General features: G+C 38.9%; 1 protein-coding gene across 1 annotated transcript in view; it reads left to right on the forward strand.

Moving 5' to 3' along the window:
- The window catches only part of adgrv1 (adhesion G protein-coupled receptor V1), a gene marked incomplete at its 5' end in the record, with an annotated part of 127,935 nt that overhangs the window by 60,734 nt on the left and 51,654 nt on the right, over positions 1–15,547 (forward strand). Inside the window, 12 exons of the mRNA XM_084113738.1 lie at positions 2,778–2,949; positions 3,107–3,242; positions 3,328–4,166; positions 5,117–5,234; positions 5,336–5,507; positions 5,907–6,149; positions 6,947–7,354; positions 8,543–8,727; positions 8,825–9,077; positions 9,427–9,566; positions 11,284–11,444; positions 11,570–11,670. Of these exons, the coding sequence (XP_083969864.1) occupies positions 2,778–2,949; positions 3,107–3,242; positions 3,328–4,166; positions 5,117–5,234; positions 5,336–5,507; positions 5,907–6,149; positions 6,947–7,354; positions 8,543–8,727; positions 8,825–9,077; positions 9,427–9,566; positions 11,284–11,444; positions 11,570–11,670 (2,928 nt within the window). The remainder of the gene's footprint in view (positions 1–2,777; positions 2,950–3,106; positions 3,243–3,327; positions 4,167–5,116; positions 5,235–5,335; positions 5,508–5,906; positions 6,150–6,946; positions 7,355–8,542; positions 8,728–8,824; positions 9,078–9,426; positions 9,567–11,283; positions 11,445–11,569; positions 11,671–15,547) is intronic.

Consider the following 15,547-nt stretch of genomic DNA (forward strand, 5'->3'; position numbering starts at 1 on the left):
GTGTCAGTTAAAATTGGTTATACCATGGTCTGGGTGAATACTCGATTCTGATTGGCTGCAGGGTGTCCATTAAAAAGTGATAATGTACACCTAGGAAAGGCGTCCCGTCAGTTTGCCTGATGACAGTTCTAAATGATTGCGCTGGCTCAAACTCACTGATCAACTGCTGCGGTCGGGTCGCTGTGGCCACGTTGCTTGGCAACGCCTGTATACATACAACCGGCGTAGCGTCATAGAACGTCTCTGAAAAGGTTCACGCCCACTTTTAGGGGAAAACAAACCGGCGAGCTCCATTATAGTATCGGATTGAGGACGTGTACTAACACTTACAAACATGTAATTTGTATTTAAAAAAAAAATTTCACACAGTAGGCTACCCCTATTATGTATTTGTATTTAATTAAATTCTTCCACACAGTATTTTGTATTTTTATTTTATTTTAAATACATTTCCATGTATTTATGCCCATCTCTGCCTGCCATCATCATCAATATCTTGCTGTTATGGAAATACCATGAATTACGGATGGTGCTATCGAAAGCTAAATCAGGCTAGTTGTATGGCTGGACAGAAAAGTGCACTCAGTAGCTACTCTAAATATAAAGACATAATATTATACATTTAAAGATGTTTACTTCTTAAAACCGAAGTAAAATCATTCACTGGCTACCTGGTGACTCGATGAGGTACGAGTAAATGTCCGGGTAAGACACTTCTGGCCACTGGGTGGGGTTGTTAGACCAATTTGACGCTGGTAGGGTCATGGTTTTAAGTTGCCCAAATTAAGTTTATAAATGTATCGTTCACGCTCTATGGAAAGCAGGGTGGACATATAATTACTCGACATATTTCATCTAAGTGATTTCTGAAGTAATACACGTCTGCCGGCTGTGCACGGACGTTGTTTTGTGCCGCTATTTTGTATTGAAGTCTATGGGAAGTCTGGTTTGTTTTCCCAGAGAATGTCTAATAAGGCGAGAAGTTTCACTCTCAGTACACTTCCGGCTTTTGAACTGGTTGCAGTTCCACTCTGATTCCATATGAGGGCGCTCACAGGACGAGTGCAGAATGAATGGAGGTCTATGGCGCTATACACATCAAAATCCACTTTTCTCAGGATATAATTTTTTGTGTAGTAATTTGAATGTTGTATTCGAAAGGAGATGCAAAGAAATTACACATTGCTGGGTGTTAGATTTTTTAGAGTCACTTATTTGCTTTAAAAAGTATTTTAAAGTGTCAATGACGTCATACACATCGTACGACCAGAGATGCTGCTTTACGGCAATCCTTCAGTCACTTTGGTGCTTTCGCGTTTTGCACTTTCTTTTCACTCGAGGCATCGACAACACAGCTGACACAGGTAAATACACGTGCTAGAAGAGCTTTTGTTTTGTTTGTTTCTGGTCCCGCTTCGGATGCCACGATGCCATCAAGCAGCATCTCTGGTCGTAATCAGTCCTTCACTGACCAATCAGCGTTCATTAGCAGAATGCTAGCGTGTTATGGGCAACAACAACTCAACCTGTAAGAAATCAAAAGGACATAAGTACTCGTTCATTCAACTTTCGACCTATAACCCATGTTGAACTTGCAAAACCTACAATCAAATCTGAGATTTCTCAACGGCAATCGTGTGAAAGAGACAAATTTAGCCGTATAGCCCCATAGACTCCCATTCATTCTGCACTCATGGACGATCGCCCCCAGTGGAGCTCTGGTGGAACTACAACCAAAATTCGGTACAATAGGACTTAATAGGGAGTGGGCAGGCTCTCCGTAGACGGGCTCTGGTTTTCCCCTAAAAAGGGGCGGTTACGAAATTGACAGTTAAGTTCCCGGATGTGCCGGTTGTATCGGGAGATATTAAATAGTGCGCTCGACTTAATAAATAAAAACCCTCACGATTTTTACTCTAAAACACATTAAAGTATTATTAATTGATTAAATATTTATTTCTTTCGTAAGTGATCATGGTATAAGCGGGTTAATGCCCTTCGAGGTGTCCATTGTCAGGTATTAATGGACTTCGGCCGTCGTCCATTAATACCTGATAATGGACACCTCGTCGGGCATTAACCCTTACTCAATGCACTGTGAACTAAAATGAACATGACATTTTTTATCACCTGACATTAAGAAAGGTTAATAAATGCTGTAAAATACGTATATTGTTCATTCATTGTTAGTTCTTTGTTAGTTCATGCATGAACTAATGTTAAAAAATAAGACCTTGTTGTAAAGTGTTACCTATATATTATTGTTTGCATATATTATTGTCTACAGTGATACCTCTAAAAGCTATAAAAAGTGCATTTTATTGAAATTGAATGAAAAAAAGTGACAATGCTCAAAACAGCATTTCACAATATTTACAAATGGCAATAGGCAATATTTTTTTCCTGACATTTTAAGGGAAATGCGTCCTGTGGAGTCTTAAGCAATCTTCACAAAATGTGAAAAGTGTCCAGGTCACATTTTATCCCCCAAAAAATCTAAAGAAAAATGAAAACTTGTTATGCTGATGATACAGTTTTTTACAGTGTTTTACAGAAAAAATAATAATAAAGAAATAAGCATAAATTAAACTTTAAATTTAAATGTATTATTATGAAAATAATGGCACAATGCAAAAAATAAATAAAAAATAAATGTTTTAAATAATTAATGCATCATTATAATAGACGTAATCTACTATAAATTATTATTCACTGATTGTCTCTAATACTTTGTATTGAAACTCAATGTTAATTATGTTTCTCTCCTTGTGCTGTAGGTTGGATTTGCCTCTTTGGCCCTGCGTGTCTCAGACACAGAGAGTGGCCAGTGTGAGGCGCTGGTGACACGGACAGGCTTATATGGGAACGTAACCGTCCGATGGAGCTCTGGGTTCCCCCCAGGCCAAACTCCACCAGGCTACCAGCCAGGAGACATCTCGCCAAGATCAGGTTTGCCCTAGAGAGAGAAATTACTTAATATATATATATATATATATATATATATATATATATATATATATATATATATATATATATATATATATATGATAAAAATCCAGAAATTATGAACTGACACTGCTGTTCTTCTTTTTCTCTTTATCTGAAGGCACGGTAATGCTTGCCTATGGTCAGAGGAGTGAGGTGATCTCTCTCAGTGCTGTTAATAACATGTCAGTTGTCACAGCACATGCCATTTACCTGACCTCTGCAGAGTCAGAGTCACCTGGTGGAGCCCGTCTCAGGTAACACTCTTCTCAAAAAACAAATCTCCTTTCTCTTAATTCTTGTTGGTATCTGAATGTTTTGATATATGTGCTGTGCGTTCAGGACTGGTTACACAGTAGCTGAGGTGGAGCCATTAGGATTGTATCAGTTACATCCTGATTCTCGGCAGCTGGTCATTGAGGAGGACGTGCAGACCATCACCCTCTACGTCCAGCGTCTCTACGGCTTCCGCAGCAACCGTTCCAGCATCTCCTACAAGACATGGCCTGGCACTGCCCAACCTGATAAGGATTTTGCAGCAGTAGCAGACGGGCAGCTTCTGTTTGATTCCCGCCAAACATCTGCTGCCATTCGACTGTCCATTCTAGATGATTCCCTAACTGAACCAGATGAGAATTTTTATGTGAACTTAACCAGTGTGCGTGTTCTCAGCACCAGTTTGCCTTCAATCGCAGCTCAGCCTCGACTTGTGCCTCAGCATAGTGTTGCTACAGTTACCATTCGTGCTAATGATGTTGTTAGCGGATTTCTGAGCATAGGACCAGCGATAGTACGCATTTCTGAAGACAGTCAGGAAGGTGCGCCCCAACAGAAGCTTGCCCTAAGAGTACGGAGGTCGGTAGGGCTCACAGGAGTGGTGAGTGCCAAAATCAGGGCTTATTCAGGACGCAGAACCCCAGAGGGGGATGCAGCCCAGTTTCATCAGGAGCATAATGGCACATGGGCTTTGGAAGGGGAGGACTTTGCCTTGGAGACCCAAACTGTCACGTTGTTTGAGGGACAGAACGAGGTGGAGGTCAGTGTCCTCATACTGAATGATCAGGAGCCGGAGGGACAGGAGGCATTCTTTATCTACCTCATCGAGGCAGAAGGTGGAGCGCAGATTGTCAGCGTGCCAGATGAACTGGGGTTCACTTCCTTTGCCAAAATCATTATTCTGGGTGAGAACATTACTGTCATTACAGGAATCAACAGTAACGATTTTTCTCTGCCTCAATGTTGTACTTTTCCTGCTAAAAGTTTCACTGGCTCCACCACAAAAATTATAAACTGATTTTTTTTTTTTTCTGTATACATATACATGTGAAAAATATATAAGTATATATACTTATATATTTAAAAATAGATGCTAAAAATAGATGATGCTTTGTGAAATCTGAAAGAATATATATATATATATATATATATATATATATATATATATATATATATATATATATATATATATAAACATATTAATTTAAAACATATATATATATATATATATATATATATATATATATATATATATATATGTTTTAAATATTTGCTATATTGTGCAAAATGGATCATTTTAAGATCGTTCTAATTGATACTTTGGAAGTAATTCTTTCAGATTTCACAAAGCATCATCTATTTTTAGCAGGCTAAGTAATGCTACTTTGGTGACAAATCAACCAAATAATAACATTGTCAACACAATAACATTGTTCAATACATCACAGGAAACTGTTTACATTTGAAAGGAAACATGTACATGATCAAGAAATATTATAGATAAATGTAATATGTAGTGACAATGCAGCATTTGCCTGATAGAGCAAGTGATACCTCAGTCAGCTGGTCTGAAACTCTTTTATATTGGCCATTCTTATTGTTTCTTTAATACAGTACATTCTGTTCAAAAGTTTGGGGTCGGTAAAATGTATTCAGCATCATTACTCCAGTCTTCAGTGTCATATGATCCTTAAAACATTCTAATATGATGATTTGCTGTTCTAGCAAATTTATCCTTATTTTGAGAACATTTCTCATTAATTTCTTAAAAAAAAAAAAAAAGAATCTTACTGACTCCAATTTTTTGAACGGTAGTGTATATATGAGCTAAGCTACTAATGCTTCTCTGCAACAGGGAGTGATCTTCAGAACGGTATAGTTGGCTTTAGTTTGAGCTCTCAGTTGGGTCAGATTCTGGATGAGGACTCAGAAAACAGGACAGCAACACTCTTTCTGCAAAGACAGGAAAACAGGTATCATCGATATTTAAGATTATGTTGTGCTTTCAATACTGCAAATCAGTGTTATTCAGTAGATATGCTTGCCAAAAAGAAACATTTCCCCTCATTTCCAGAGCATTTGAGGATGTGTTGGTGTTTTGGAGAGTCACGTTCAGCGCTACAGTTCACTCAGTGGTCAGTCATGGAGTGAATCTGACCAGAGAGCTGCAGCAGACTTCGGGCACATCCGTCTGCAGGAAGGGAGAAGTACTCTGTGCCCTCAAGTTGGAAGTCCGGCCAGACAAGGTATAGGTTTTGTTTTTTTCAGTTTTTTTGTCTTGTTTTGTTTTTAAAAAGGCTAATTCACACTGCACAGACAAACACCAACAAACAAGTTGGCCGTTGGATTTAGAATTTTATGAAAAATAACTGACATGCTCACACTGCCCCAACAGAAAACGCAAACGCTTATTGAACGAAAACAAACCCTGACCAACTCCAACAGACGCCAACAGGGGTAACGCATTGATCCGACAAAACCCAACAAATGTGTTTGTTAGCGTTTGTCTGTGCGGAGTGAATTGGCCTTAAGTCTCATTCTGAACTTTCTGTCCATTTAGATTATAATTGTTTTTATGTAGTGCTTAAGAGGAATCCACCTAAACAGCTTCTCTAATCATCTTGCTCCTTGACTGTGTACTGCAGGACCCAGAGTATGAGGTGTGGTTTCTGGTGGAGGTCTATAAAGTGGGTGAGGGTGCCACCATAAACCAAACTGCCCGTTTTGCCAACGTCACCATGCTAGAGAGTGATGACCCACGGGGGCTGGTGTCCTTTGCCCAGGGCTCCAGACTACCCGTGGTCACCCTCAGTGCCACAAGCGTCAGTCTTCAGGTCTACAGGGATTCCAGTACAGCATCCGCCATCTCTGTGAAGTACCGCATTCAGGTGAGATTCAGAGGGAAACTTCTCCCAAAATACCAATAAATATGCATTAGGCACAATAATATGCAGGATCTAGAGGCAAGGAGGCATAGATAATACATACAGTACTTTCTCGATTATGTGTGTTCTACCAAAATATTACATTGCAAACTTACTTGCTGATAATTCCGTTACTCTTAGTAAATGTTCATTGGCTGTAATCAAAGAGCAGCTACAACTACCCAGCCTACGCCCCTCTCTGACCCCATTACATAATGTGACCTCATTAGTGATGAGAGGCCTGAGATGATGTCAAATTCATGAGCTAAGATGATGAATGTAGAGAAGATAAGAGCTCTGAGCAATTAGGCCACTGAGTTCCCAGAAGATACTTCAAAGGCAATATATATGGTTGCATAGTGGATCTGGAAAAGTAGGATTGACATGTCGAATATGGTTTTACGCCAAAAATACATCAGTCTGTGGGAGTGCTTTCTCATGCCAGCTTTTTTGCTCTTTTTGTACCTCTGGCACCTTTCCTTTCCTCCATTTTTCAGTTTTTATTACCTACTGTTTCACTTTTAGGCATAAGGAAATGCTTTTAATTTCCAGTATGTTACACACCTCAAAGGGGAAAAAAAACAGAACATGTAATCATCTCTCTGCAGATTTAAAATATCTGAATTTAAAGTTTTAAATCTTCACCTCTGTCAACCTCTGACCAGCTTGCAGGTACAGCTACTTTAAAAGTTCTTAGGAAGTGACTTTCGGAGTAAATGTCTGAGTATTAATTGTGTAATGTGTGTCATCTACTCTCACAGGAGCTTCAGAAAGCAGAATCTATAGGACCCAATCTGATCTGGCCTGCTGTGGCAGGACAGGACTTCGTCATGGCGGAGGGCACCCTGACTTTTGAGATAGGACAAAGAAGTGCCGGTCTGGACGTGGCCCTCACGCCAAACATTGGTTCCTCCAACCCAACACCCAAACGGTTCCGCGTGGTTCTGTCTGATGCCACCGGTGGCGCACGGGTTCACCCAGAATTCGGGCTGGCTAATGTAACCCTGGTTTTGGACTCCGAGACTCAGGCAATATGGGCCCTGCTGGACCAGTTACAACAGCTTCTGGATGAGACCATCATCAACCGGGTCTTGCAGGGGCTTATCAATAAAGTTAGTAAGGACATCACTCCAGAGCAGCTAACAGCAGTGTTTGATGCACTAAGCAAGGTGAGCAAATGAGGGAAGTGTGTGTGTTTGACCTAAACATTAAGGGTCAACATTTCTGAAAAATGTCTCCAAAAGTTAGCTCAATCTGAGAAAAAAATGTCCTTTTGAGGGATTCCTCAGAAGGAAAGTTGACTAAATTATATTTTGATTCTATTTTTAGAATTAGGATTTGGTACTTTGGTTCAGGGTTTTAATCAAGTTCAATAATTTAATTTAAAAATAATAGTAGTAAATGGGAAATACTTATCTAAATAGCAAGGTAAGCATGTCAAGGTTGTGGGCCCAAGGAGTGTAAAATCATTACACTAACAACCCTTTGGCTCCAATCTTTGATATGTAGAGCATACTACTCTTTAAAAGTTTGGGGTCAGTACGATTTCTTTTCCTTTTTTTTTTTTTCTTTTCTTAATTGATCAAAAGTAACAGTAAAGACATTTTGATCTCTCTATTCATCAAATAATCCTGAAAATGAATCATCGTTTCCTCAAAAATATTAAGCAGCACAACTGTTTTCAACATTGATAATAATAAAAAAAATGTTTCTTGAGCACCAAATATACTTTTATAATGGTAAATAATAAAATCATATTATAATGATTTCTAAAGAATCATGTGACACTGAAGACTGGAGTAACGAGTGCTGAAAATTCAACTTTACCATCACAGGAATACATTACATTTTAAAATATATTAAAATAGAAAACAGTTATTCTAAATTTTAATAATATTTCACAATTTTACTGTTTTAACTGTATTTTTAATCAAACAAATGCAACATTGGTGAGCATAAAATACTTCTCTCAAAAACATTAAAATCTTACAGATGCCAAACTTTTGAACAGTAGTGTACTGTATATATTTATAAAATGAATTATAAACATGTTTATCTGGATTCAGAGAGGTGAGGACTTATTTAAAGTTAGCCGGGTCTTGAGAATTTTTGAATAGGGTAGTTCAGGAAATCCAGCTGATCTACTTTCGGTCTAAAAGAACAATGAGGGGCCACATATTGGCCCCCAGAGATCAATTAAGATAGCTTTCTTTACAATGCTTTTTTGTTCCTTAAGTTCATAGAAATGTCTTATCTAGGAGTACAATGCTTGTATGTGCAGCCACAAGGCTCCACTGTGTAAAAGAAACTCTTGACAACAAAGTTTCATTTTTAATTCTCCTAACCTCACTTAACAGATTCTGAATGACGCTGAGCAGACTCCGCTAAAAGACAGCAGCCGCAGCTTGACCTATGACCTCCTGTGCGCCATGGCAAACCCCAGGCGTGCGGACACTCGAGGACTGAGCCAGCTCGCTGAAGTGGCAGAGCGTTTTGCCTTCAGTCTGCTCACAGACATTGAGTGTGAGGCAGAAGGAAAGAGGTGAGATCTATTTATTGCCATTAATAGGATTTTTTTCTGTTTGTTTTTTACCTGAGCTCATTCTTGTATGCATTGATTTCCTTTATACTCCATTCAGAGGCACAACCATACTGGATACTTGCCCGTATTTCACCATAGCTGCTCACCACTGGTACCCCACTCAGATCAACGGCCACACATTTACAGGCAAAAACACAGACACGTTCACTCTGCCTGAGACCCTGCTGGAGGTGCCAGCCCTTCCTGCCGACAGCATGGCCCCGTCCGCTTGCCGTAAAGTGCACTTCACAGAATACAGTACTGAGCACTGGTTCCTCACCAACACAAAAGCCAGCGCATTAAATGACAAGGTGAAAGAGTGTTTCACTGTATCCCTGAATACATCAACACTGTATTATATTTGTATTTGTTTGATTTACAGTTTGCTTAAGCAAAAGTGAATGTAGCTTTTGTCAAGTAGGCTCAAGCTAGTGTCCAGCAGATGACACTGTTGAGTTGGAAATTTAAAGTTGTCTCCTTTTCTTCAGTGTGTAATTATGATTTTAGATGGTTTGTGTGCCTTTACAAATCATCTATGGGGTTTCATCATGGATATGGCATTTATAGTGATTATAGAGATTTTATTTGCACTTGGAATTGGGAAACTGACTACAAAACATCTGTTTCATTTTGAATAATCTATATGTATGTTTGTTGCAGGTTTTCTCAGTCAGTCTTCATGGCAGAGGCTCTAAACCTCTCGCTGACGGTCAAGAGGTTGTTTACCGCATACACACTCCAGATCGACGCGGAAAACCTCGCCAATCTCTGTGCCTGCTTTGGAATCAGGCTGCCGAAAGGTAATTATGAAGCATAAATACATGCGTATTGTTATTATTAAAGTGCCCTTTTTCGAATTTTCCCTTTCATGCAATGTGTAATGTAGCTGTCTGTGAATTTAAACGATCTGCAAAGCTGTGAAGCCGAAAGTGCACGATGAAAAAGTGATTGTCTCTCAAAATAAAGAATTGACTCTGAACTCTGAATCCCACTTCCATGACGGCTGCACTTCACTGGATAACACATTTGCCTAATGTCCGCCCGCGAACAACGTCTACTTTGACCTGCCCTCAAACGCTGTAGATGGTCCGCAAAAGCAAATTTTCTTTGTAAACACTTTCAAAGGATGAGGATGTGAAGAGTCAGAGGTTAAAATTACCACAGCGATACAACAGCAGTATAACCTTTTGACGAGGTCTAAATTTTGACGAGGTCCTTTTGGTCTAAATGGGATTTACAAAACGCTTATCCATTAGATGGGACAGTACCCACTTTATTTGGACCAACTATCGCTCCTCAGAATCACAACCTGTGTGTATGATAAATTATTGATGTATATATTTACTATCGAGTGTTCAAAATATGTAGTTTTGTGTTTTACATTGTGTACACCCAGTGCAGCTGTAGGTCTCCGGCTAACTGAAATAGTAGCGAATCAGCTGTATGCCCACTATTACCTAAAATTATGTCCATTAATGCAAATTGTCTGTTGTTCTTACTACTTTGGGTAATGATAAAGGATGGAGCAAGATTTGTTTTACCAACTTTAATGTTACATCTGTTAATGATGTAGTTGCCACATGTGCACCGTAATAAATTAGACATATACACATCGGTTGATGGACATACACTTACGAATGCTGATGGTGAGGAATTACAGTTGCAACATCTCATGATGAATGCCAAACTGAGAAACATCCTGCTCAAATCATCAGACTCGCGGTAAAATCGATGCCATTGTTACTGTCTTTGCAGTGTGTGCAATCGCTGAGCTTTAGCTCTGAAATTCAGTTATGGTAATGGGCGTTTCTCAATTCCTCATCCAAATGTGATGACCATCTGGAAGTAAAGCTCTGACCTTGTCCATGTATTTCACACTCATCAGTGAGACAGACAGTGTGTACAGTGTGGAGTTTTAAGGTTCAGGGTTTATGACCTGCCATGACGGAGTCTTTTAAGGCTCACACATTCTTTAGGACAGAGAAAGTTCTGTGTGTTCTTGGCCAGGAGGCCATTCTAGAGGAAATTTCATTGCTTTTAGGCACGACTATTAGCTGTACAGTTTGTCCCTGAATTCTCTGCAGGTTTGGATTGTTTTAAAACAGATTGCTCTCAGAATTAATATTTAGAATATCTGTTATCCTAAAGCATATGTATTCTGATAACTTTGGGAACTTTTGGAACCATTTATTATTATGCGATTGTGATTCCTTGTAAATGTAAATGACACCCTAGAGCGACTAAATGATTCCTTCAGCTAACTTATCTTAGTGACAGCTTAATAGCTGGGAGTTCACTGAGAGTTTGTTTGGAATGATAATTTAGTGTGTTGCGTAAGTTTAATTTAGATGAACAGACAGTCAAGTCCAATATAACAGATTTCTGTGTTTCCTCACAGAAAAATCTGTCGCATTGAACTTGATCCTAAAATATAAGATAAAAACTCGTTTTGATACAGGTTTAAATATGGCATTATATGTGGCTTGTCATGATCATTTTGCTATTTCTCTTCTCCAGCTGGCTGTCTGATGGTCAGTTCTGTCGTGTGGTGGACGACAGTCAGAATTTTGTTGAGTGTGCCTGTACGCATCTGTCCGTCTACACAGCATATGCAGAGACAGGAAGTTTTGCTTCATTCAACGAGGCCTTCTATGCTGCTGGCTTTATTTGTATCTCAGGTAACTCACTACAGTCCTGTCTACATGCTTGAGGGGATACAAAACCCACCGTAATGTGACAAGAAATCATGCATTGCTTGTATCCTCAAGACTTTGTATAGTATATGTCTGTCTTTCACCCGCAGGGTTTGCCTTGGCCGTTGTTTCTCATGTGCTGTGCTCTAGATTCCTCATGTTTGCTGCCAAACTCCTCACACACATGATGATGGCCTGCTTAGGGACTCAGGTAAGACCTAACTTTTCCAGTAATTTGGTCTGCCAGATTTACCAGTTTCGATGGTAAGCAGCATTCTAGTCAATCAGCTAGACCAACACCAAACCTGAATGTAAATGCATGCTGGTTTAAGATGGTTTAATTGTTCACTGTAACTCCACATTGTTCTTATAATATAAAAATAAACTAGTCCAGTGTGTGTTGCGTCAATACAGTGCAGTAACTGTTAATGTAATGGTGGGGCTGAACTCCACTTATAATTTGTGCTTGGGAATCAGTATCAGGATCTAGGACGCAGCTCCAAAGAAATGCGATACAGCTATGACGTCAACATGACGCTTTTTGCTGCGTAATGTGGCCTAGTTTACCGTGAGGTCTTTAGCTGTCTTTGAGCCAGTTTAAGGTACAGTATAATGTTGCTGAGTCCCGGAGTTGTTTTAAACTTAGTAAAAGCTCAAAGTGGATGTTGTTTACATGCTTTGAATAGCATGTTGAGGTGGTCGTGCAAAAGCATGAGCATTAAAGTACTTTCCTCTGCCTGTGCATCAAGGGACATTGTATTGTAACCTGAGTACACAAAGACAGTACACAAAGAGTACTGCACATGTCTATTAAAAACAGTGATTTAAAGTAGATAAGTCGGGTTCAAGTTAGTTTTGTGTGAATGGACAGGTGTTGAAGGTGTCTTTTTGCACGTATCTCTTTCAGATCAAGCACGTTGGGAAACCCAAGCACTTTAGCAAGCCTTTAGATTCAAATGCACGCAGCTTGTACCCATCTAGATTTGGTGGGGGGACAGATAACATTTTCTAAGAAATTGCAGTCATTGCAGCTTGGGCGAACACATCCAAATGGGCTAGTGTGCTAGCCCTGACAACTGAACTATCCCTGTGCACCCATCCCTCTACAAAGAAGAGGGGGGGCATTTAGTCAGTGGTCTGATACCTGTGGATCGGAGTGGGAATTTTCCACTGATCCTGCTCACTTATAGAAAAAGTAGAAAACAAACATGGCTCTACTTAACAGGGCTTAGATAAACCCGGTCGCATTCTGTCATCCGTTAATTGTTTTGCTTTTCTTTACCTCAACGGCATTGAATGGAAAATTCCAGTCTGGCTATCCCAAGAATTCATGCGTCATGCAGGTTCGGTACCGACAACCGCTGGACTCATGTTTTGTCAAAGGATGTTAAAAGGTTAAAAGATGAATACCCTCTAGACTTGGAAAAGGATTTGCTCTAAGTCGATTCCGGACTTCCCAGTAAGCACGTGTGTCACTGAGATGTCTGTGAGTGCATCATCTGGAAATCAATGTGATCTTTTTAAAGTGACATTTGTGTACAAACATTTGATAAACATCTTTGAAAGAGTGTATCTACACACCTTCTAAATCTGAAATGTCTCAAAAACATCCATATCTCATGTTAACATTTTGCAGATGAGTAAACACTTTAAATATGACTTCTAGATGAAAATGCTCATGCTAAAGGGATTTTCTAACCAAAAATGTCACTTGCCCTCATTCCAAAACTGTATGATTTTTAAAGAGGATATGAAAATGTCTCTGTGTTCTTTTTTCTCTCCAAACAATAAAAGTCAATGGTTCCAATGCTGTTTGGTTCCCAGGGTTCTTCAACATATCTTCTTTTATGTTTATACAGTTTTGGAACAACATGTGGATGAAAGAATTTAGATTTTTAAATGGACTATTCCTTTAAATCAACATTTTGGTGACACAAAATGGGGTCCAAAAATATGAGACCACTAAATGCTTCTGTTTTGCATGCTTCTAATTTAATATAATTTTTGATTCATTGCATGCATCATATTGTCAGCATAACAATTTGAGTGAAAAGTTGAATTGTAATTGCTGAATTTAATGTCTAAGTCGAATGTAATCTGTGAAATGAAAAAGACATTTCAGTCGACACTCTTTCTATAGTTTTAACTTTTTATTTGTAATCTGACTTCAGAATTCACCTACTGTATATAAGCTTTAATCTACGATGCAAAAAATACAGAATAAGAAAATGTATTGTGATCCCATCTTAAAACATTTCACACCTTCAGCCATAGAGAACAAACAATATTTCTCTTCAAATAGCCTGCCTCTTCTTGACTACCTGAGTGCGTGACAGCATGTAGGTAAGACAGGACGACAACTCAAGACTGTAGTTAGTGGAAATTTACCCAGACTAGCTCACCTGGCCCAATATGTCTGTACAGATAGGGCTGTTCTTATGAGCTGCAATAACACACATTAGTGAGGGTAATCAGCTAGCGAGCTGCAGCAATAAAAGGCTTTTTGGGAAGGCAACCTTTAGATTCACATGCATGCAGTTCATGTGTGAGATGTACACAAACACATATGGAGACGCTAACACACATGGCCAGCAGTTCACCAATTGAACTGTTGCAAAAATTGTTGAATTGAATGTTCCGGAATGAAGTGATGGGTCAGGATGTCAAAAAATCAGTTATGCTCATTTCGGTTCAGCTCTGAGAATTGAGATCCACCATTATCTGATTTATCTGAAGGTTAGAATATTAGGTTCATTTAACATTACCCATGTCATGTGCAGCGTGCAGTGACTTTCTAAAGCCCTTCCTCACCAACACAGTGTGTCATTTGTGTGTCAAGTCATCTAGCTTTGCAGTACAGATTGTTATAACAGAGTCTTACAAGTCAATGCTTTTTCTGTAAAGCTATATATATATTCTGATTAGATTAGATGATTAGAAAAAAAATCAGTTATTTGGCAAGGGCCAAAATGTTATGGCCAGGCGACTGGGTCAGAGCATCTCTGAAAGGGCAAGCCTTGTTGGTTGCTCCTGGTCAGCAGTGGTAAGAACCTACCGACAGTCGTTCGTGGAGTGACAAACCTCAAATCTGTGACAGGGATTGGGCATCTAAGGCTATTTGATGCACAAGGGCAACAGAGGCTATCCTTTCTGGTCCGAACCGATAGGTCTACTGTGGCACAAGTCACAAGAAATTTTAATGATGGTTTTAGGAGGAATGTGTCACAACACACAGTACTTGACACCCTGCTATGCATAGTTCGAATTACAGGGGGTACTGGGGGGTACTATACCCCCCAGTGAAGACCCAGTCCCCCAAAGGGACAGAAATATCAGTTTTGGGGGGGGTCAGATAATTTTTCTGATATTGTGAAAAAATATAATTACAGTTACAATACAAGTCAACTCCTATTTTCACTGTAGGAACATTTTAATGTAAATCGATTTCAGACACCCCTATTGTGGACCGTACCATTTTTAACCACCGTGGCTAGAAGCAACGGAGATAGAGAACGACTTCAACTTCTCAAGCAAGTGTCAACGTCGAATGACAAAACGCTAGATTCATAAAGTATCATTCTTTTCAACATTCCTTATTTGTATATTCAAAAATATTTTAAATAATCTAATTTAATACAGTTATAATTTTTCAATGTAAATTATTTAATTGTATTGGTAACAGCCTAGTGTCTAATTATTTTAATTGAATATATTTATCAAATTTAAGAATTTGAAATGAAAGATGGAGCATACATTTAATAAATTTAGGGGAAAATGCCCTTTATAAAGGTACAAAAAATTTAAAAAGTGTTTTCAAACAGTGATGTAATGAAACATTGACAATTTAAGCTTGAAGGGAGTAAAGCCTCTGTTTAGGCTATTAAGGAAATGTAATTTTGCCAAAAGAAGAACTTTTATTTTAAATAAATGTTCATTTTAAATCAGCCTACTTCAGTGTGATATGTTACCATATTATCATGCTTAACACTAAGAATTTGAATAATTGTAATGTGATGAGATGCAGATATCTAAATCAAAGAATATCGGCGGTTTGCGGGTGGATTATTTATTTTTAACAGTGGATTCGG

This window comes from Abramis brama, assembly GCF_963993115.1.
Source record: "Abramis brama genome assembly, chromosome: 5".
NCBI lineage: Eukaryota > Metazoa > Chordata > Actinopteri > Cypriniformes > Leuciscidae > Abramis > Abramis brama.